The sequence below is a fragment of the Netta rufina genome (assembly GCF_964035555.1).
Source record: "Netta rufina genome assembly, chromosome: 27".
In the NCBI taxonomy this organism is placed as follows: domain Eukaryota; kingdom Metazoa; phylum Chordata; class Aves; order Anseriformes; family Anatidae; genus Netta; species Netta rufina.
The window spans coordinates 1,686,718-1,706,952 of NC_140151.1; the positions used below are offsets into that span (position 1 = coordinate 1,686,718).

General features: G+C 63.7%; 4 protein-coding genes across 4 annotated transcripts; 3 read left to right on the forward strand and 1 right to left on the reverse strand.

Moving 5' to 3' along the window:
• Window positions 1-442: 442 nt before the first annotated feature.
• KCNIP3 (potassium voltage-gated channel interacting protein 3) lies at window positions 443-3,672 on the reverse strand (the record flags this gene model as incomplete). The annotated part of the gene is made up of 8 exons (XM_084302154.1): window positions 443-490; window positions 685-747; window positions 827-931; window positions 1,108-1,215; window positions 1,669-1,739; window positions 1,832-1,901; window positions 1,979-2,103; window positions 3,570-3,672. 8 exons carry the CDS (start codon window positions 3,670-3,672, stop codon window positions 443-445), a joined length of 693 nt encoding a protein of 230 aa, XP_084158280.1.
• A 1,723-nt stretch (window positions 3,673-5,395) lies between these two features.
• Window positions 5,396-6,526, forward strand: COX5B (cytochrome c oxidase subunit 5B). The gene is made up of 4 exons (XM_084302327.1): window positions 5,396-5,555; window positions 5,684-5,757; window positions 6,045-6,144; window positions 6,256-6,526. The coding sequence occupies exons 1-4, from the start codon at window positions 5,462-5,464 to the stop codon at window positions 6,366-6,368; spliced, it is 381 nt and encodes a 126-aa protein (XP_084158453.1). The 5' UTR covers window positions 5,396-5,461; the 3' UTR covers window positions 6,369-6,526.
• A 1,061-nt stretch (window positions 6,527-7,587) lies between these two features.
• On the forward strand, window positions 7,588-9,239 carry PURB (purine rich element binding protein B; the record flags this gene model as incomplete). The annotated part of the gene is made up of 1 exon (XM_084302248.1): window positions 7,588-9,239. One exon carries the CDS (start codon window positions 7,588-7,590, stop codon window positions 8,641-8,643), a length of 1,056 nt encoding a protein of 351 aa, XP_084158374.1. The 3' UTR covers window positions 8,644-9,239.
• Window positions 9,240-15,418: 6,179 nt separating this feature from the next.
• Window positions 15,419-19,868, forward strand: H2AZ2 (H2A.Z variant histone 2). The gene is made up of 5 exons (XM_084302429.1): window positions 15,419-15,562; window positions 18,537-18,614; window positions 18,890-19,003; window positions 19,201-19,330; window positions 19,539-19,868. The coding sequence occupies exons 1-5, from the start codon at window positions 15,560-15,562 to the stop codon at window positions 19,598-19,600; spliced, it is 387 nt and encodes a 128-aa protein (XP_084158555.1). The 5' UTR covers window positions 15,419-15,559; the 3' UTR covers window positions 19,601-19,868.
• Window positions 19,869-20,235: the final 367 nt, after the last annotated feature.

Below are 20,235 nucleotides of genomic sequence, written 5' to 3' on the forward strand. Positions count from 1 at the left end.
ATTTAAAGAAAACAAACACACAAAAAAACAAAAAGAAACCATCTCAGCCCACGTGGATTTGCAGAGGGTTCCCGCCCTCACCAGGACATTTTGGGGTTTTCGCCCTCATCCCCTCCCCGGGGCCCTCCCCACCGCCCCCTCCCCAAAGTCACTTTTATTTTTTTTTCTGTAAATCCTTGAGGTGTCAGTTCCGGTGCTGTGACAAGGTCTTCTGCACCCCTGGCTGTCCCCTGGGGCAGGGAGACCCTGCTTTGGGGAGTTCTGCCCCAAAAGTGGCTGACGGGGGCGGCTCTGGCTGCTCAGGTGGACAAGCCAGCAACGTTCTCACTTTTAACGTTTCCTGCTTATTTTGAGTGTTTCTTGCACCTTGAGCGTTAGGAGCCTCGCGTTGTGTCTTGAAGGGGTCAAAACCAATCCTCCCCTGCGCCCCATGGCAGCGGCTCTAGATGGTGTTCTCAAAGATCTGCATGGAGCTCATGATGTCCTCGTCCTGCAAGGGGCGAAAGGGACAGGTCGCAGCCCCCAGGCCCCCTGCTGGGACCTGTGCTTTTGTGTCCGTCCCCCCAGAGGCCTAAAGGGTGCAGCCTCCTCTCCCCCCAAACCCATAGGGACGTCCCTTTGGAGGGGACGAGGACGGGGGGTGAGGAGGAGGAGGTGGCACCGAAGCCCCCCCAGGTGCCCCACCTGCTGGCACGTCTCCAGGAACTCCTCGAAGGTCACCACGCCGTCCCCGTTCCTGTCCATCTTCTGTAAGGGAAGAGCTCAGTGGGGGCTGTCCCTGTCCCCATCCCCGTTGGTGGCATGCCGGGGGAGAGGCCAGGCTCACCTGGAAGAAGAGCTCCACGTGCTCAGCGGGCGCGCTGTCCCTCAGGGTGGGCAGGGTGCAGCGCCCCATCATGTCGTAGATGGACTTCATGATCTCCAGCATCTCCTGGGGAGGGCACAGAGCGGGGCCGGGGTGACAAAAACCTCCCCAATCCCCCCCCCTGCTCCTTCCCAAGGAGGCCACCTCCATCCCCCAGCCCTGTCTCCCTCGGTTTTGTCCCTCTCTGGATGTCCCTATGGGTGCCACCACCCCCGCCGCCCCCTCCTCGTCCCCCGGGGCACCTCCTTGGTGATGAAGCCATCCTTATTAATGTCGTAGAGGTTGAAAGCCCAGTTCAGCTTCTCCTGCACCGTCCCCCGCAGCAAAACGGAGAGGCCACCGACGAAATCCTGCCCGAGGGACAGTGGCCGTGAGCGGTCCCCACACCGGGACATGTCCCACCCGCAGTGACCCCCTTCCAGACCCCACAAAAGGCTCCGCAGCGCGGCCATCGACCGCAGGGACTTCTCCTATCGATCCCGCTGCTATTCTGGCTCCTATCTATTTTTAATCGCCTGGGATGCGCCAGCCGCTGCCGCAGGCTCCCCGCAGCCCCCCGGCACCTGCCGGCGACGGGGCTGCGGATTTTCGGGGGGCACCACCATTTGGACCGGCTGATCCCGACCGTGCAAAGCCTCGCCGAGCCCCTGCCCGAGCATCCCTCCTCACACGGCCCTCCCCGGGACTCCTATCTGATGAATCACGCTGCTGGGCACGCTCGCATCGAGCCCAGCATCCTCAGCACCGCCGAGGGTGGTGGCACCGGCGTCCCCCCGTGGCACTGGTGTCCCCCCACTGCTCACCTCGAAGCAGAGCGCCCCGCTGCCGTCGGCGTCGAAGGCGGTGAACAAGAAGTGAGCGTAGGCGCTGGCGTCTGCGGAGGGGAGACAGGGGAAGTGGGGGTGTGGGAGCACCCCGTATTTTTTTTTTGGGGGGGTGACACCACCCCGGGGCGCCCCCACTCACCGCCCTGCGGGAAGAATTGCGCGTAGATGAGCGTGAAGGTCTCCTCGTCCACCCGGCCGCTGGGGCACTCCTGGGGGGGCAGAAGGGGCACCAGGTGAGCCCCACGGGGCTGCAGCCACTCCCCGAGACCCTTCCCTGGGCACTCACGCTCTTGAAGCCGCGGTAGAGGGACTGCAGCTCCTTTTTGGTGAACTTGGTCTGCGCCTGCAGCTGCTCCAGCCCCTCGGGTTGGTGCCGCACGGCCGAGAGCTCCAGGTCGCCGTCGCTGCTGTCTGCGGGGATGTGCGGGGCTGAGCAGGGCCCCCCCGGCTTTGGGGGTGAGCGCCGGGACCCCCGTGGTCCCCAGGGAGGGGATGTGATGGCGAGAGCATCGCGGCACCCCGCACCTTACCCGCCTGGACCTGGCTGTGCTCGGGAACAAACCTGGAATCCCCCAAACCTGGCAAAACCCGGCAGCTCTCCCCATTGCGATGAGGAACTCACCCGGGGCGGCTCCATCGGCTGCTAGCTCCGGGTTTCACCGCCCGGGTGAGGAAACGGCTCCGTCAGCGCTTGGAGGGCTTCCCAGGAGCTGCTGGACTGTGCCCACTCCGGCAGCGTGATCCCGGAGCACCCCAAAGCATCCCGGAGCATCCCCGGGTATCCCAGAGCATCCCGGAGCATTTCCAAGCATCCTGCAGCCTCCCCAGGCATCCCAAAGCATCTTGGAGCTTCTCAGAGCATCCCCACGTGTCCCAGACCATCTCGGAGCATCCCAGAGGATCCCAGAACATCCCAAACCACCCCGGAGCATCCCAAACCATCCCAAACCATCCCGGAGCATCCCCTGCCCAGGCTCCCACCCGCACCGCGTCCGCCTCTCACGTCCCTCTCCCCCCTCCCCGGCTCTCTGCGCCGTCCGTGCTGCCGGAAGGTAATTAATAAATGATGCCTCGTTAATGTTTCCAGCCCGGGAAGCCCCCGCGGAGCCGTTCGATGCTGAGTGGAGTCAGCAGGAACTTCAGGATGGGGAAGGTGGGATGGGGTTGGGGAGAGCCCCGGTCATGCCGTGTGTCCCCAGACTGGGGGGGGACACCCTGGGGACCCCCAATGGGCTGCACTGGGGGTTACTGGGCTGCCGGGCTGGGGTTGGGGTGTAGAGGGGCGGTGTGGAGCCCCCTGTCCTCCTGGCTGGGGTGGGATCGGACTTGGGAGTCCTCAGAGAGACATTTTAGAGAGGTTCGAGGGGTCAGTGCGGGATTGGGGATCCTCAGCACCCCATCTCAGGGGGATTTTAGGGGTCCCTGCAGATTTGATGGTCCCCAATCTGCCATCTTTGGGGGTTTCAGGGGTCAAGGTGGGCTTGGGAGGTCCCCAGCACCCCATCTTGGGCAGGTTTGGGAATCTGAGGGGGCTTCCCCAGCACCCTGCCCCATGGGCTATAGGTTAGTATGGGCTCAGAGCTCCCCAGCACCCCATTTGGGAGAGTTTTGCGGGGCGGTGTGTGCTCAGAGCCCCCCAGCAGCCCATTTTGGGGTGCTCAAGGGGAGACCAGGGCCACAGCATGCTCAACGGGGCTGTGACGTGGTGGTGAAGGACACCCCAAAACCTTCGGGGTTCACCACGGAGGTTCCCGGAGAGGCACCCACACCACCAGCAGCCCCTCCACGAGGAGCATCCCCAGGGTCACGTCCCCACCGTGGGCACCCCAAAACCAAACCACGTCCAACCCCAGCCCGGGGAGGGGGCCGGGGGTTACCTTCGGCGGAGATGGGCTCCAGGATGCCGAACTGCTTGAGGACGGCGATGAAGAGGAGGATGACCACGGCCACGGCGCACAGCTCCATGCCCTGCATGGCCATGCTGGGCCGGGGGCACCCCGGGGTGGCGGCGGCAGCGGCGGCGCCTTCGGGTGCTGCGGCGGGGCCGTCCCCTGCCCTCCGCCCCCCCGGCCCTGCCCTCCTCCCTTGGCACGCACCCACGCCTTCGGACACGGTGCTCGCCCTTTTTTCCAACAGTCTCTCGCTTTTTCCAATACTTTCTCCCTTTTCCCCAATACTTTCTCCTTTTTTTCCTATACTTTCTCCTTTTTTTCCCAATAATTTCTCTTTTTCTCTAATAGTTTCCCCTTTTTCCCAATACTTTCCCCCTTTTTTTTCCAATAGCTTCTCTTTTTTCCCAATACTTTCTCATTTTTTTCCAATAGTTTCTCTTTTTTTTCCAGTAATTCCTATTTTTTCCTGTAATTTCTCATTATTTTCCAATATTTTATCATTCTCTCAATAGTTTCTCATTTTTTTCCCAATAGCTTCTCCTTTTTTCCCAATAGCTTCTCCTTTTATCCATTACTTTCTCCTTTTTTCCTCGTTCTTTTTCCAATAACTTCCCCTTTTTCCCAATGCTTTCTCTTCCTTCCAACACTTTCTCATTATTTCCCATGTTTTCTCCCTGTTTCCAATGTTTTCTCCTTTTTGCCAGCAATTTCTCCTTTTTTTTCCCAATAGCTCCTCGTTTTGTCTATCTTTCCACCTTTTCCCCCATATTTTCTCTTTATTTTTTCCCCATATTTTCTCTATTTTTATTCTTTCCCAATATTTCCTCTTTTTTTTTTTTTTTTTTTTTCTGCATTTTCTCATTTTTCCAATACTTTCTCCTTTCTTCCTTCGAAACAAAGCTGGGGGGCAAAACGGGTGCTGCCTGTCTCCCCCCACACATCACCCATGGGTGTCCCCTTTGCCTTGACATCCCCCCCCCCATTAAAAACACACCAAAAAAAGGTTCCTTCCCCCCCCCAGCAGACCGAGGCGGGCAGTAATTACCCCCCAGCAGGGTAATTAACAGCCCCCCCTCACAGCCCGGTGGCTGCCAGCAGGCATCGATCCCCGCCTGCAATATTAACGAGGGCGAGCCATTACCGCCGCTCCCGCGGGTGCGATGAGCGCAGCCCGTGCTCAGCAGAGCATGGCCGCCCCCGCTGCGGGGCCAGGGCTTCGTGCCCCCATGGGACCCCTGAGAATGAGGGGGGAGCCAACTTGGCAAGCGCCAAGTTGCCAACACGCAATTAGCGCGGCGAGGGCTAACGAGCCCTGATGGGGGAGCGATGAGGATGAGTAAGCAGCATGGGGAGCGGCTGCTGGCACCGGGCCTGGGCTGTGCTGGGGGGGGCACTGAGTTATGGGGGGAAACTGAGACATGGGGAAACTGAGGCACGGTGTGTTTGTGGGAACTTTGCCTGTGTCTGTCCATCTGTCCAGCACCAGGACCATGCCACCACGTCACTGGGGTTATGGGGACCTGTCCCCATGGTTGCGGGGCGGCCACGATGTCCCCATGGCCCTGGGGACGCGTCCCCACCGCCATGGGGCCTGGCCTCAAGCAGCCCCATGGCCGCCCTCACCCGCACAGGGCCCGTTGCTAAGGCCAGGCCCCGTTGCTAGGGGCGTGGCCTCACACGGAGGGCGTGGCCAGTTGCTAGGGGGCGTGACCAGTTGTTAGGGGGCGAGGCCTCGATCTCAAGGGCGTGTCCGGTCACTGAGGGCGGGGCTCGTTGTCCCGGGCAACTCGCGCCCTGCGGCCACTTCCGCCGCGCCGCCACTTCCGCTTCCGCCGCCGCCTCCGGAAGTGCCGGGTGCCGCCGCTGTCGCCGCCGCCATGGCCTCAAGGTTACTGCGGGTGAGCGCGGCCCTGCGCCTCCTGCCCGCCGCCACCGCCCGCGCCGCGCCCGTCCGGCACCTCGCCACGCCCGGTGAGCGGGGACGGGGCGGGAAGCGGGCAGGGAACGGGCACCGGGAACGGGGAGCGGGAACGGGAACCGGGGGGGAGGCGGGGGGGAGGCCGCGGGTTCCCGGTCTGACGGCGCCGCCCCTCCCGCAGGAGGCCTCGCCAGCGACCAGGAGCAGGCGACGGGGCTGGAGCGGAAAGTGCTGGAGGCCATGAACAAGGGGCTGGTGAGCGGGGGGCGGGGCGGGACCGGGACCGGGGGGGGGGGAGGGGGGGATGGGAGAGGCCGGTTTGGGGGGGCTGGGAAAGGAGCGGGGGGGCCGGGCCCGGTGTGGGGGGGCGCGGGGGGAGGGATCAGAGCGGGGGGCACCGTGATGAGGGGCGGGGGAGGGGGGCGGAGTGCCTGGGGGGGGCTCAAGGGCTGGGGGCTCACCCTCTGTGCCCCTCCCCCATTTTCTGTCCCCTCCCCTCTCTTTGTGCTCCCCCCATCTCTGTGTCTCCCCCCCCCCCCCAGGACCCCTACAGCATGTTCCGGCCCAAGCGCTACGCGGGGACCAAGGAGGACCCCAACCTCGTGCCTTCCATCGGCGACAAGCGCATCGTGGGCTGCGTCTGTAAGCACCCCCCCCTTCCTCACCCCCTTGCCTCCCCCCCTTTCCTCGTGCCCTTGTCCCCGTCCCTCTGTCCCTGTCCGTCCATCCCAGCTGCTTTCTGTTCCCCCCCAGGTGAAGAGGACAACAGCTGCGTCATCTGGTTCTGGCTGCACAAGGGGGAGGCTCAGCGCTGCCCCTCCTGCGGCGCCCACTACAAGCTGATCCCCCACGAGCTGCCCCACTGAGGGTCCGGCCCAGGGGGGGCCACACCGGACCCACCTCAGCACCCTGAGGACCCCCCCTCCCAGCACCCATCTGGAGTTTTCGGAGCCGCGCCGTGCCGCTGCGGCGCTCGTTGTGTTGTTTGTGTTCCCCCCTCGTATAAAAACGAGTTGTGTGTGGAGACCTGGCCCTGGCGGTTCTGTACCGGGGGGGTGGGGGCAGCACCCATGGGTGCAGTGCAGGAGGGCGCCGCAGGGCGGTGGGGTGGGGGCACTGAGGGGGTGTTGCTCACCCTTGGGTGCTCCCCGAGTGTTGGGGGTGCTGCAGAACGCCCCCCACGGCGAGGGGGATGGCGGGAAGGGCACCCTCGGGTGTTGGTTGTCAGAGAGGTGACACTTGGGGTTGTGGGGGGGTGACAGCACCATGTCACTGTCCCCAAACTCCCAGGAACGTGTCCCTGCAGCCGTTATTTCACCAGGGCGGCTCCTGCCCTTGGCAGAGGCGCTTCCCAGGGGTGGGTTTCCTCCAGCAGCCCCCCAGAGAGGATGGAGGTGAGGCTGCCGTGTCCTCCACGGGGGTCACTGCGCTGTGCCCCGGTGCCGTGCCGCCCCTCCCAGCCTCCAGAAGGGGCCAAGGACAGCGAGGAGCTGCGGGGGCTGCCGGGGGGGGGGTTCCCGGGGGGGGGTCCCCATGGCCCCGGTGCCCCCCCTGCCACCGACCCCGGGAGCGGGGCCTCCCCCTGGCCATGGGTTTGGGCCCCAAGGGTGGGGGTGGTGCAGGCCCAGGGGCTTCCAGCCCCCTCCCCCACCCTGCTGGGCTCCCCCCGGACGCTGCGCTCCCTGTCCGTGACGTCACGCGCGCCGCCGATGACGTCACGTTGCTTTGACGCAGCGCGGCGCCGCCTCCTCCAATGGGAGCCGCCGCCGGGCGTGATTGACAGCGGGGAGGGGGGCGGGACGAGCGGGGCGGTGACGTCACGCGCGGGCCTCAGGGCGGAGCCGGGGGCGGGGCAGTGGGCGTGGCCTCGCACTGGTGGGCGTGGCCTCCCGGCGGCAGAGGGCGCGCGGGGACGCGGCGGGCGGAGCCGCTCCCCCCCCCCTCTTCCCCCCCAACGGCCCCACGTGGGGCGCGGCGGAGTGCGGCGGTGACGTCACCCCTGTCGCAGAGGGGCGGGGCCGCGCGCCGGAAGCGGGGCGGGCGGCGCGCGCGGAAGGAAGGGCGGGCGCGGGGCGGGCGGCCAAGATGGCGGACGGCGACAGCGGCAGCGAGCGCGGCGGCAGCGGCAGCGGCAGCGGCGGGGGGGGCGGCGGGGGAGGCTTCGCGGCGCCCCGGGGAGGCGGCGGAGGAGGGAGCGGGGCCGGCGGCGGCGGCGGAGGAGGCGGCGGAGGCGGCGGCGGGGCCGGCCCCGAGCAGGAGACGCAGGAGCTGGCGTCGAAGCGGCTGGACATCCAGAACAAGCGCTTCTACCTGGACGTGAAGCAGAACGCCAAGGGGCGCTTCCTGAAGATCGCCGAGGTGGGCGCCGGGGGCTCCAAGAGCCGCCTGACGCTGTCCATGGCCGTGGCCGCCGAGTTCCGCGACTACCTGGGCGACTTCATCGAGCACTACGCGCAGCTGGGGCCCTCCAGCCCCGAGCAGCTGGCGCAGGCCGCCGGCCCCGGCGGCGACGAGGGCGGCGGGCCCGGGCCGCGGCGGGCCCTGAAGAGCGAGTTCCTGGTGCGGGAGAACCGCAAGTACTACCTGGACCTGAAGGAGAACCAGCGCGGGCGCTTCCTCCGCATCCGCCAGACCGTCAACCGTGGCCCCGGCGGGCCCGGCGGCTTCCCCGGCGGCCCCCCCGGGCTGCAGAGCGGGCAGACCATCGCGCTGCCCGCCCAGGGGCTGATCGAGTTCCGCGACGCCCTGGCCAAGCTGATCGACGACTACGGGGGCGAGGAGGACGAGCTGGGCGGCCCCGGGGGCGGCGGGCCGGGTGGCGGGGGGCTCTACGGGGAGCTGCCCGAGGGCACCTCCATCACCGTGGACTCCAAGCGCTTCTTCTTCGACGTGGGCTGCAACAAGTACGGCGTCTTCCTGCGGGTGAGCGAGGTGAAGCCGTCCTACCGCAACGCCATCACCGTCCCCTACAAGGCCTGGGCCAAGTTCGGTGGCGCCTTCTGCCGCTACGCCGAGGAGATGCGCGACATCCAGGAGCGCCAGCGGGACAAGCTCTACGACCGCCGCGCCGGACCCCCCGGTCCCGGCAGCGGCAGCGGCGCTGGCGACGACTCCGACGGCGACGACGTGGACGACGACTGAGCCCCCCGCCGCCAGCGCCCGCCGGCCTCCCCCCTCCTCTTCCCTCCCTGCCGTCCCCGGACCCCCCTTCCCCTCCTCGCCGCGACGGGGAGAAGGGGGCCCCGAGCCTGCCTCCGAGTCCCCCTCCCTGGCCCCCGGCTCTGCCACCGGCGAGAGGAGAGAGAAACCGGCCCGACCGCAGCCACCGACCGCGTCCCTCCCTCCTCCGCGCACGCCCCGACCCGCGCCACCGGGACGAGCCACCGGCATCCCCCCGGGGACGAGCGCCCGGCCCCCCCCTTCCTCCCTTCATCCCCCCCCCGCCTGCTGCAGCCCGAGGACTCCGCGCTTTTTTGGGGCCGGGGGTGCCCGGATCCTCTCTCCTCTCCCGTCCCGCCCCGACCCCCTCTGCCCGTGTCGGCGTCGTGCCCCCCGCCACCACCAAAACCAGCAGCCCGGCGCCCCCCGGGGAGCCGCCGCACGCCGGCTGGGGGGGAGCGAAGGAGCCGGCGAGCTTTCGGCAGCCAGATGCCATGCGGGGGGGCCGTCTCTGGACCAACGTCCATTGTCTCTTATTTTTTTCTTTTTTTTTTTTTTTTTTTTTTTTCCTCCCCCCTTTGCGGAATCGTTTTGTTTTCTGGGATGCGAACTGCTAAACTCCAGGCGCCTGAACTGGAACCCGTAACTGAGCTAGTGCAAAGCTGGCAGGTTTCTGAAGATAAAGGAACACTTCTCCTGTTCTGATTTTTTTTTTTTTTGGATTATTATTATTTCCCCCCCCCCCCCCCCCTTCTTTTTAACATGGGGGTTGCAAAGAGAGGTAGGCTAGAGAAAAAAGCAGGCACAAAGCACAAGGCAAGCTCGACGGATCGGCTGCTGCTCGCTGGAGATCTTCCCCTCCTCTCCAAATAAGGTGGGCTCGAGCGAGCGCCGGGTTGGCAGCGGGAAGGCCAGGCAGGATTCCCCGGGCGGCCGCGAGCGGGGCCGCCGCCGTCGGATGAATTTTTCCAAGCCCTGGCTCGGCCGGGAGGACCGGCGGCCAGGAGGAGCGCCCGGCGCCGCGCGTGGGACTCAGAGGCCTCGGCGGGCACGCGCCCGCGCGACGCCGGCGACCTCAGGTGCAGAAACCCAACCCGTTGGTCTTCGCCCGCGGATTTTTAACACGAACTCGATGCGTTTCCTCAGTACCTCACGCCGTGCGAGCGGCGGGGCCGGCGCCGGCCGGCTCGTTAGCGCGACGCAACCTGTGGGAGCTCCGACGAGCGCTGGGACCGCGCACCCCGGCGGCCGGGGCGTTGGATTTTTATTTTTTTCTCTTTTTTCTCTCTCTTTTTTTTTTTTTTTTTTTTTAACCACCTCGCCGTTTTCACCAGAGACTGGCTCCTGCCAACAACTCGTCCAGCTGCTCCGGAATAAAAGTGGGGTCCTTTCAGCGATCACCTCTGTTATTAAATGGATTTTCACTCTCAAATGGTCTTTTTTTTTAGCTGATCGGGTCAGTCGTGCCCCTCCAGAAAGGTATTTTTTTAGCCACATTATCCTAGTAACTTTGAACTGAATGGGGAGCCCGCTGTTCATTCCAAAGTTTCAGGTATCATTGTGTGACACCTTCTAGAGTCTCTAGGACTTTTTAATTTTTTCCTCTCATGATTTTTTTAATTTTTTTTTCTCTTTTTGGAAACTGTGCATGCCTGCCCTCTGAGCTGCCTTGTTAATTTATTGTTGCGAACCCTTCTGCTGGCGTCCCCCTCTCCGCGCTCTCTGTTCGCTCCGTATTTATTGGAAGGCGAGGAACGGCCCCACAGCGACTCCCCACGCGGCCGGCCGGGGGGGCACCGGCTCCGTCCCCCGCCCCGAGCCACGGGGACAGCCCCACGCGGCCGCCCGCCACCACCTCTCGCCGCCCTCCCGTTGTCCGTAGGTCTTTTTAAGGGATTTTTAACGAGAACTTATTTTTTTTTTCCTTTTCCTTCCGTTTTCCCCCGTTTTTTAATTCTTCTCCGTCGCAAAGAACTCGGTTTCCTAAAATCCTAACGGGAGCAATAGTATTTCTCGATGTCCGAATCACATCCGTACACTTGTACTGTATTTTGTACTGTAAGGCAGCTGTTTCCAGTAATGTCCTGCTGTATTTACCGATGTGTTTTGTTCACACGCGTTCAGTTCTTTGCCGCGGAGAACGCAGCGCCGCGGGCCGGCGGCGAGGAGGAGGAGGAGGAGGACGAAGGCGGCCCCGGCCCCGCTCGCCGCCCAGGACGCCGGCTCCGCGCGCAGACCAGCATCTCGTCCCCTCGCTTCGGTGGTGATGGACTTTCTGTTGCTCAGCTGCTGTGAGCCAGTTCGGTTCTTGCAAAGATGCAGGCGGTACCTCTCCTTTTGAAGAGGATTATATATATATATATATAAATATATATATTCTTTTTTTTCTTTTTTTTCTTTTTTTTTTTTTTTTTTTTGGCTGAAATTGCAGTAACTAGCCTTACCTTTCTACTCTGTGGTAGCGGCGCGGGCTTCGCGGGCCCGGCTACGCTGTCGATAGCTGCCTAGGAAAACACGTGGAAGAGGCAAAGAGGCAAAGATCACGTCCGCCAAAAAAAAAAAAAATGTCCAACCCACTGCCGCAGACGGCGTTCGCTTTGGCAACCAGAAACCTTTCTCCCGCCGGCGCCAGGCCGGCCGAGCGATGTATCTATGTACAGAAACCTTCCGCAGCTCCATTTGACCTTCCAGCACACAGGTGAGAAGAGCAGAGCGCGTCGGGGGAAGAAATCTCGCAGCAAAAAAAAAAAAAAAAAAAAAAGGAAAAACAAAACGATTAACAGAAATTAGGGTTTTTTTATTTTTATTTTTTATAACCCTGCCAGCGGCCGGCGAGAGCGATTTTTGGAGAGGTGGGCGGGCGAGGAGGCGCTCCTCGTGGTGGGCTTCGGCGGTCGCTTCGTGCTCCGGGAGCTCGATCCCAAAATCGCCCCCGTGGCGGGCGGGTCGGCCGGTGGCTGTGCGATGTGTGCACCTGTAGGGGTGCGCGCAGGAGGCTGGGGGTTGTTTCTTTTTTCCTTTACGGTTCGGATTCGGTAGAAAACGGGCAAAACGTTGTTTGTGTTTTCTTTTAATGTTTTATGCCGGAAGGGGGAAATCCCAAATGGTTGGAGCTTCCAGATTTCTGTTGCCCCAGAAGGGACGGTTTGAGAGCGCAACTCTATCAGAGCATCTGCTGTACAAAAGGCAATGTAAATCTTGTATAGCACCCCAAAAAAAACTTCGTGTAAATACCCGAGACGTCTGGGCCGATCGCCCGGAGCCCGAGGCGGCCGCAGAGGGGTCCCCGCGGGGATCACCCCCCAAAAAAAACAAAACAAACCCAACCCCGCGGCTCCACTACAGTCAAAACTGCTTCAATTTCCCCGCTCCCTCCTGAGAGAAAAGGAAAAACCACGGAGCGTCCCTGCCGTGCTCCCGGCCGGGCGCACGAGGCCGGTGGCCGCCGTCCCCACGCCGAGCGGCCCGCGGGACGACTCGCGAGGACGGAGCTCTCTGGAGAGGGGCGGTTCCTCTCGTTGGCGAAAGCCTCGCCAACTTCTTTTAGAAAAGAAAAAAAAAAAAAGAAAAAAGAAAAAAAAAAAAAGAACCGTGAGCGAGTGATGACGGTACTTCAGATGCACAAAGGAATCTCTCAGCAGATATTCGCCCGAGGAGCGCGGCCTCGGCTCGCGCCGCGGGGCCGGGAGCGGTTTCCCACGCGGGGTTCCAACGGGAGCGCCAGGCGTGCCGCGAGGACGAGGCGGCGGGAGGAAGGCTCCCTCCTCCTCCTCCCGGAGCTGGATGTTTGCTCGGGGTTTGTGTTGCTGGAAGCTCCCGTCCGGCTTCCCAGCTGCTGGGGAGCGGCGCTCGGGAAGGCACCCGCTCGGACGGACGGGAGCGGAGAGCCGGGACAGAGGGGGACAGAGGGCGGCGGGCTCGCGGCCCCCGCCGAGCTCCCCCCGCGCCCGGGGCAGCGCGGTTTCGGGGGAGCTGGCGGTGCTGCTGGTGGCCGCGAGGCTCGAGGCCGCGTTACCGGCCTCAAAAATGCGTCGGGAGGCACGAGGCCACCAGAAGGGACGACCGCGGGTCTGTCCTGCACGGGGAGCGCTCTCGTCCCCGGGGCAGAGCTGAGGAGGTGAAACATCGGCGCAGGGCGAGGCAGAGCCTGGGCGAGAGCTGGAGGCTGAAAGAGAGAGAGAAAAGAGAGAGGCACCAGGGCCGGGCCTGGCTTCCGCAATATCTGCTGAGAGCCCAAAACGTTCACCCCGAAGTACCTTGACGAAAAGAAGAAAGTTTTATTCCTCTTATTTTTTTAATGAAAGAAAAAAAAAAATAAAAGCAAACCATGCACTTTACGCGGCCCAGCGCGGGGGCTGCCGGCGCCCGGAGGGGCCCCGTCCCCCTCTCCCACGGCAGCGGGGCCGATTCTCATTCCCTTCCTCTGCGGCCGGCGGGGCGGCTTCGGGAGGCGCCGGGGAGCGGCCGGCGGTTGCCGAAGGCAGGTCCTGGATTTACCACTAGCAAAGATGACGCCCGACGTGACGAACTCCTCATGCTAGCGAGCACTCCTTACCGTAGCAGATTTTTGCAAATGGAGTTTTACAGTCTATATTTAAAGAATTGTATGTTTGTAACAAATAAAAAAGTATGCGGAAAAGTGAATGAAAAACCCACCCGGCCCCGGTCTCGCTCTTTTTTTTTTTTTTTTTTTTTTGGGGGGGTGTTGGGGGTCGGTGTGGGGGGCTTCTGATCGCTGTGGGATCCTCCTGGGATTGCTGTGGGGTCCCTGGTGCTGGTGGAAGCGCCCCGAGGGCCACCTTGTCCCCCAGTTGGGCTCTGGGGACAGCGCAGCCCCTTGGGGGGCCCCCCTGAGGCGTGGGGACAGCTGGGGTGGGCTGCGGGGGGGGCATCGCGTGCAGCTGGCGGGCGCAAGTGCGAGAAATCGCCCCCGTCGAGGGAGGGGGAGGGCAGAAAGGGTTTGGTGCAAAGCTCGGTGCATACGTGTGGCACGTGCGGGTGCCCACGGCCGTGTTCCCCCCCCTGTTTTCGCCCTCCCCCCCCCCTCCCAAGCAGCGCTGCAGCCCACGCCGGGCCCGCACGCGGTGACGCAGGCGCCGCAGCCCGCGCCGCATTTAGCTCTGCGGCTCCCTGCGGGCGCGGGCTCATCTGAGGACACGGGCGGCAGCCGCCTGCGCACTGCGAGCCGTGGCCGTCGCCGCCGCCGCCACCACCGCACGCAGCCCCTGGGCTCGGGGACCTGGCGTGACCCCATCCCCAGAGCCGGATCCGTGCTGCTGCCTCATAAAAACGAAGCGGTTGGCGCTCCCCCCGGGTGCCAGCTGCTGCGGTGGGGGCTGGGGGAAGGCTGAGGGGGCTGAGGGGGGCTGCAGTGAGCCCCAGGGACAGCTGCGGGGGCTGCAGGCACCGGCAGCAGTTGTTGCCTGCGGGGCAGGTGCAGGCAGTGGGGTTGGGTGGGGCAGATCCACTGCTGAGCCCCCCCCCACACCCCAAAAATGCTGTGGGTGCATTAATAGGCACGGTGCTTGGTGCTGGGGGGGGTTGGTGGGGAAATGAGGCATCAGGGGGCCTCTCTTCCTCCTCCTCCTCCTCCTCAGCCCACACTCCCCTACCTCTCCTCCATCGCCTCCTCCCTGGCAGTGTCCGTCCCACGCATCCTGAGGCAGCAGCTGGGGCGCCCCCTGTTGTGAGGGCAGGTCTGGCTCTGCAGCTCCTTACATGTTTTTTTATTTTTTTTTTAATCTCTTTTCATTTTTGTTTTTTTCCCCTTTGTAGAGTTCACAGCCACGGCCAGCCCGATGCAGAGCTCCTCTGCAAAAGGGCCTTGTGCTGTGCTCCCAGCGCAGCTTCCCTGACTTCTGTCCCAATCCCTGCTCACTAAAATCCAAATTTCCTCCCCAAAATTCCCCTCCCCGCCTCTCGGTGTGTGCCCCGAGCTTGGCTTCGCAGTGGAGCAGGGAAGTTTTTTTTCCCACCTACCATCGCAGCCACCCCAAAGACCCGCAGCGGCTCCCGGGAGGGATTTTGGGGCTTTTTCCGCACTATTGGATCACGGCCGTTACCTGCGGCCTTCCCCTCCGAGCCCCTGGGCGAAAAGTTGCCCCTCAGCCCCCCGGCCCCGACCGAAACCCGCACCGGGGGGGCACCGGGGCCACTCCAGCCCCTCCGTGCTCCCCTTTAGGGCATCAGCGGCCTTTATTGGGGGAATTTCCTGCGAAAAAAAATAAAAAACCACCACACAAGGGCGCCCCCTCGGCGTCCCGGGGTTGAATTCCCCTCAGGCCGGGCTGGGAGCCGCGGCCTCTCCTCAGGGGGCGGCGCTGGGGCCCCTCAGGGGGACGGGCGGGCGGACAGACGACGGCCTCGGGACCTGGATCACAACCGGGAGCCCTCCCGAGGCCGCCCCCGCTGCCCGGTTCCCGTCCCCGGTTCCCCTCAGGGCCCCGCAGCCGCCCCCTCCCCCCTCACCTCACAAACAAACAACCCGGGGGGCGGGGAGAGAGAATGGGCGGGAAAGCCTCTTCTCGCCTCCCATTGGCTCCGCCGCCTGTCTATCTTCTCAACCCCGCCTCCCCCAGCGCGATCCTCTCTTTCTATTGGCTCTCCGCCGCGTCACTCCTCCGCGCCGCCCCCTCCCCTCAGCCCTGCGTGCCGTGTGCAAAGCCAAAAAAAAAAACCCCACCGGCCGTTAAACGGGCCGAGGGGCGGGGCCAGCGGAGGGAGCTGGAGAGAGGGGGGTAGCAAGAAGCCGCTCGCCGATTGGCCCGAGCGGGCCGTTCAAATAAGCACGGCGCGCCGTGATTGGCTGCGGGGGTCTCGGCGGCGGGCGTCGCGCTCGGGCGGGTCATTGTCTGGCGGCTCCTGAGGCGGCTCCAGCGCGGACTCGGGCGGCGGCACCATGGTGAGGGGCGGCGGCGGCCGCCGGGCTCGGCCCCCTCCGGAGGGACCCGGGGAGGCTCCGGGGGGGGCCCGGTGGGACCGGGGGTGGCGGGGGGGGACCGGGGAGGAGCCGCAGGGGGACCGGCGGCGGGGCCGGGCCCTGTGGGGGGGGGGCCAGGCCCTGTCAGGAGGCCCCGGGCCCTGTCACGGCCTCCGGGCCCCGCCCCCGCTGCCGCTCGCACCCCCCCGGTCCGCTCCCGGTTGGAGTCGCGGGGACACCGGCCCGGCAGCGGCCTGCCCCCGGTCCCGTACGGGCTCCTGGCCGCTTCCTGCCCGCCGCGGCCCCGTGAAGAGGCCCCGCGCGGTGCCTCCGGGCTGCGTCACACCGGGGGGAGACCCGCGCGGCCCTGGCCCTGCCGCCCCCGCTGGTTGCCGGGCTTTGGGCCCCTTCGACCTCCGCGGGGGCTTCCTGAGGGGGGCTTTGGGGAAGGAACCGGCGGTCTGACACCCTGCGGCACCCGAAACTTGGGGGGGAGGCCCCGCTTGTGTCGCTCCCGGTGCTTGTTTACTCCCCGCGGGGCCGTGCTGCTGCCGGGTTTGCAGCCGGCTGCCGGAGCTCGTGCAGATTTTTCTGATTTTTGTCTCTTCCCGGAGCACACGCAGGGGTGGCAGCTCCGGCCTGCAGGTCGCCGCGTTTGTTTTTTTTCCTCCCTTTTCTCCTCGCGGTGCCGTGGTCTGTAACTTCGAGAGCAGCTTAGGCTAGGAGGAGCCTGTGCTGGCTGAGGTGGAAGTGCCGGGTGAAATTATGCAACCATCGCCTCGCTGCGTTGCTGGGCGCCCTGGAGCTGGTGGCTGCGGATGAAAAACTTGTTTTTTTAGCAAGTTTGGGTAGAGGAACACTCTCTGAGAGCAGCTCACTGTGGTGTCAGCAGGGAGAGCTGCGGGGCCGGGTGTCCCGCCCGGTGCTGTCAGTAAATATTGCCAGTAAACAGCTGCCAAAGTTTGTTTTTCTCCTTGAAAACGCAAATGCGGAGGCACGTGTTTGTAGAAGTGATGGAAGCAGCTCCCCGCTGCCTCGGAAACAGAGCGAGGTGTGCGGGGGCTCCCGGCAAGCAGCTCCTCGTGGTGACAGGGACCTGTGCTCCCTGCTCGCTGGGGCCAGGGCTTGGCCTGGATTGAACAGGCCCTGACTCTGGAGGGAAAGGCAGTGGTGAGAGATTTCATTAAACTGGTTCTCTGCTAGTAAACTAGCAGAACTGTGTTTCTCTGCCTTGCTCCTGCGCTGGGTTATGAGTGCTGCAGCCTGCTGCAGAGCTTTTCCTCGGGAAAACACCAGGGTTCAGGGATGTCGATGGCCAGCGTGCTGTCCCCAGATGGGTAAGGGCTGACAGCTCGGCCTCTGGCCACACAGCTTTCTTTTGGGGGTGGAAAACCAGGTTTGCGTGGGGTGAGAGACTTGAGTGAGAACTGAATGCACCGCAGGTGTTAATTCCTGGGAGTTTCTGTCAGTGCGTGCCGGGCAGCTTAACCTGCCGGCCTCTCCCAGCCTCGCTTCCCAAGCAGAGGAAGAAATCCCCGGGCTCAGGAGGAAGGCTGGGACGAGCTGCAGTGAGGGGCTTCTCCTTCCCGGGATGGGGACAGCCCGGGACTCCCGGCCCCTGGTGTCCGACCCCTTCCTCTTTGCTCCAATATGGAGCGAGCAGGAAGCTGCCAGCTGGGGGACCCGAGAGGGAAGTCACAAAGCCGGCCAATAACAGCTCGTGGGGCGAGCACCCAGCGCTCTGTGCCAAAGCTGCCTCGCCAGGAAAGAGAAGCCCGGCTGAAAATGTCCCGCCCTGACTCTTTGGCCCTGAACGTGGAAGCTTTGCACCGACGCGAGGAGCTCCGCTTCCTGCTCGGGGATCCTCAAGTGTGGCACCTCACAAAGCTTCTCATGGGTCTCCCCAAACTCCCTGGGTGTAAGGGATCTCACCCTTGCTGCCGTCCCAAAGGAACCGGGGCCGGCCAATCCCAAAGAAAGCCCCATTGAGGTGCCGGCTGCCGAAGAGCCGTGCTCTTCCCGGGTGCCGGCCTTCCCTGCGTGCCACCCTCATGCTTCACGCTGCAGGAAGCTGGCCCCAGCTCCACCACCTCGCCCAGCACCGCTCCGCTTCCAGCTTAGACACCTTCCTGTGCAGCTCGGGGCCTAAAGGAGCTGCTCGGACACTGTCCGTGCTGCGCAGGGACACGGGCCTTGGGTGTGCTGCACAGCGAAGCCTTTCCCGCGGTGAGGCAGCGCCTTGCTTTGGGGATTAGCTCAGCTGGCCGTACCTTTGTCTCCTGGGGAGCTGCGGATCCTGTGGCTGCTTCTGGCAGAGCAGGAGGGGCGGCTGCTGGCTGGCTGCTCCCATCCCCTTTGGACTGGGGTGGTGTCGGGGTCAGGACAGCCCAGCCTGCCCGCACCTTAGGTACAAATTGCCTCTCCTGCACCCCTCGCAGCCTCCAGGAGGCTCTTCCTGTCAGAATTAATGACTTCAGGCTTTAATTAGCGCCTCGCTCCCGTGATCCCTTTTAGGTGGATGTGAGAGAGCCGCCCACACGTGGCAGCTTCCTCCTCATCCCCCTGTGGCTCCCAGAGCCGCACGCGGGGCTGTGCGGGACACTGGTGGCAGGGAAAGGGAGCGCCCTGGAAACCCGCGTGACCCACGGATCCTGGCGTTCAGAGGGGGAGCTGCTGTGTGCCTGCAGGAGCCAACCCCACACCCAGATTCCTCCCAGCTGCTGCACGACACCTCCTGCTCTCCGCTGGTTTCCCCTCGTTTGCCGCCTTCTGGAAAATAATGGAAATAGTGGGAACAGGAAACGTAAAAATTCCGCTGGCCTGGTAGCGGAAACGCGCCTGGGGCTGCTCTGAAGGCAGCAGGCCCGGCAGCGAGCACCGAAAATTATCACGGGGGGGTGAGAACCGAGGTGGCTTCGTCGGAGGGGCAGGACTAACGAGGGCTCTGTCTCCGCAGGCTGGAGGTAAAGCTGGCAAGGACAGCGGCAAGGCCAAGGCCAAGGCGGTGTCCCGCTCCCAGAGAGCCGGGCTGCAGGTAACAGGCGGCTGCCTCGTGCTCCCGGGCTGTAAAACATCGCAGAGGTAACAAACCTCCTGCTCCCGAGGGGCGGGGTGCCACCGCCTTGTTTGTTTCCCCTTGTCTTGGCAAAACAATCATGGGGAATAAAGGGGAAGGGGAAGTGTTTGCTCCTGGCTCTCAGCGGGCAGGATCCGTCCCGGGGCTGGCCTGAAGGCTGCGGGCATCGCCTGGGGGCTGTGGGGCTCTGCAGGTGCCCGGTGCTCACCCCGTCTGCGTTGCTTCCTCTGCAGTTCCCGGTGGGCCGCATCCACAGGCACTTGAAGACCCGCACTACGAGCCACGGGCGAGTGGGAGCCACCGCGGCCGTGTACAGCGCCGCCATCCTCGAGTACCTCACCGCCGAGGTGAGGCGCGGCCCAGGAAGGCCCCAAACTGTTGGGTTTTGCTCTGGTTTTATTCCCCATCGATTCTTTTGTCCAGTTGGTTTTAGCGTTGGGAAGGCTGCTTGGGTTTCTGGTGGGTTAATAAAGGGGGAGGCTGTGGGGGGGAAGGAAAAAGGAAATTTGGGGCGACGCTCACGGCGCCGCGGGTCTCTCGCCAGGTGCTGGAGCTGGCAGGCAACGCTTCGAAGGACCTGAAGGTGAAGCGCATCACTCCCCGTCACTTGCAGCTCGCCATCCGTGGCGACGAAGAGCTGGACTCCCTCATCAAAGCCACCATCGCTGGGGGAGGTGAGTGGGGCCGCGCGGAGAGGCAGGAGGGTGATTTTGGGTGGAATTCAGCCTGATTAGCGAGCGAGGTCACCCGTGGCTGCGGATTCCAGCCCGGAGCAGCGCTGAGGCTGGCAGATTTCTGGCAGGGCGGGAGGGAGGCTGGAATTCCCAGCAGGCGAGCACGTGGCGGTGCCCGCGGAGCGCTGACGCCTCCTTCTCCCCGCAGGCGTCATCCCCCACATCCACAAGTCTCTGATCGGGAAGAAGGGACAGCAGAAAACCGCGTAAAGGAGTCGAACCCAGCCCGCGTCCTCCCTGTCGTTGTACTGTAACCGGGACAGAAGAAAGCCGGGGATATGTGGAATTTTTTTAAGGCATAGTTCGATGGCAGAGCATAGACAATTGACCGTAGGCAGGAGCAAACATTTGTATGGTCTTTAGGTTCCAAGTTTTTTGACAAAAAGTTACCTTGTCACGTGGCAGCGATTCGTGTGTTGATTGGCTAGGTTTCTCCCGTGTGTTTTATACAAAAATGGAACGGATAAACCATTTTTTACAAAAACCCGCTGTCGGCCTGTGGTGTTGGGGGCCTGGAGGGGGGGGTTTAGGTGGGGCTGTTTCCGCAGGAGATAAGGCCGCGCCCACACAGCGTTATCTCGCAGCTGGAGGAAGGCGCTGAGGAGCAGGACACGGGGCCAAGTCCTGCCGGGAACCACCCAGGGCTCCCCCCGCACCCCCAGAGGTAAGGGGCAGCAGGGTCGGGTCCCAAAAAGGGGCAGCACCCCCAAAAATTGCTACAGCCTCCCCCCCGCGTGGCCTTCCCTTCCACCAAGCTCCCGTACCCCAAAAACCACGGCGCTGGCAGCCCCCAGCTCCTTGTGCACCCCAAAACTTTGGGTCCTGGGCACCCCCTACCCCTGTGC

Excerpts from the sequence above, each read along its gene's own strand:
- H2AZ2 (XM_084302429.1), top strand. Across the intron at positions 19,004-19,200 it reads TCGAGTACCTCACCGCCGAG|GTGCTGGAGCTGGCAGGCAA; the intron begins GTGAGGCGCGGC and ends GTCTCTCGCCAG. Across the intron at positions 19,331-19,538 it reads AGCCACCATCGCTGGGGGAG|GCGTCATCCCCCACATCCAC; the intron begins GTGAGTGGGGCC and ends TTCTCCCCGCAG.
- COX5B (XM_084302327.1), top strand. The coding sequence starts at position 5,462 with ATGGCCTCAAGGTTACTGCGGGTGAGCGCGGCCCTGCGCCTCCTGCCC. Across the intron at positions 5,556-5,683 it reads CCGGCACCTCGCCACGCCCG|GAGGCCTCGCCAGCGACCAG; the intron begins GTGAGCGGGGAC and ends CCCCTCCCGCAG. Across the intron at positions 6,145-6,255 it reads GCGCATCGTGGGCTGCGTCT|GTGAAGAGGACAACAGCTGC; the intron begins GTAAGCACCCCC and ends GTTCCCCCCCAG.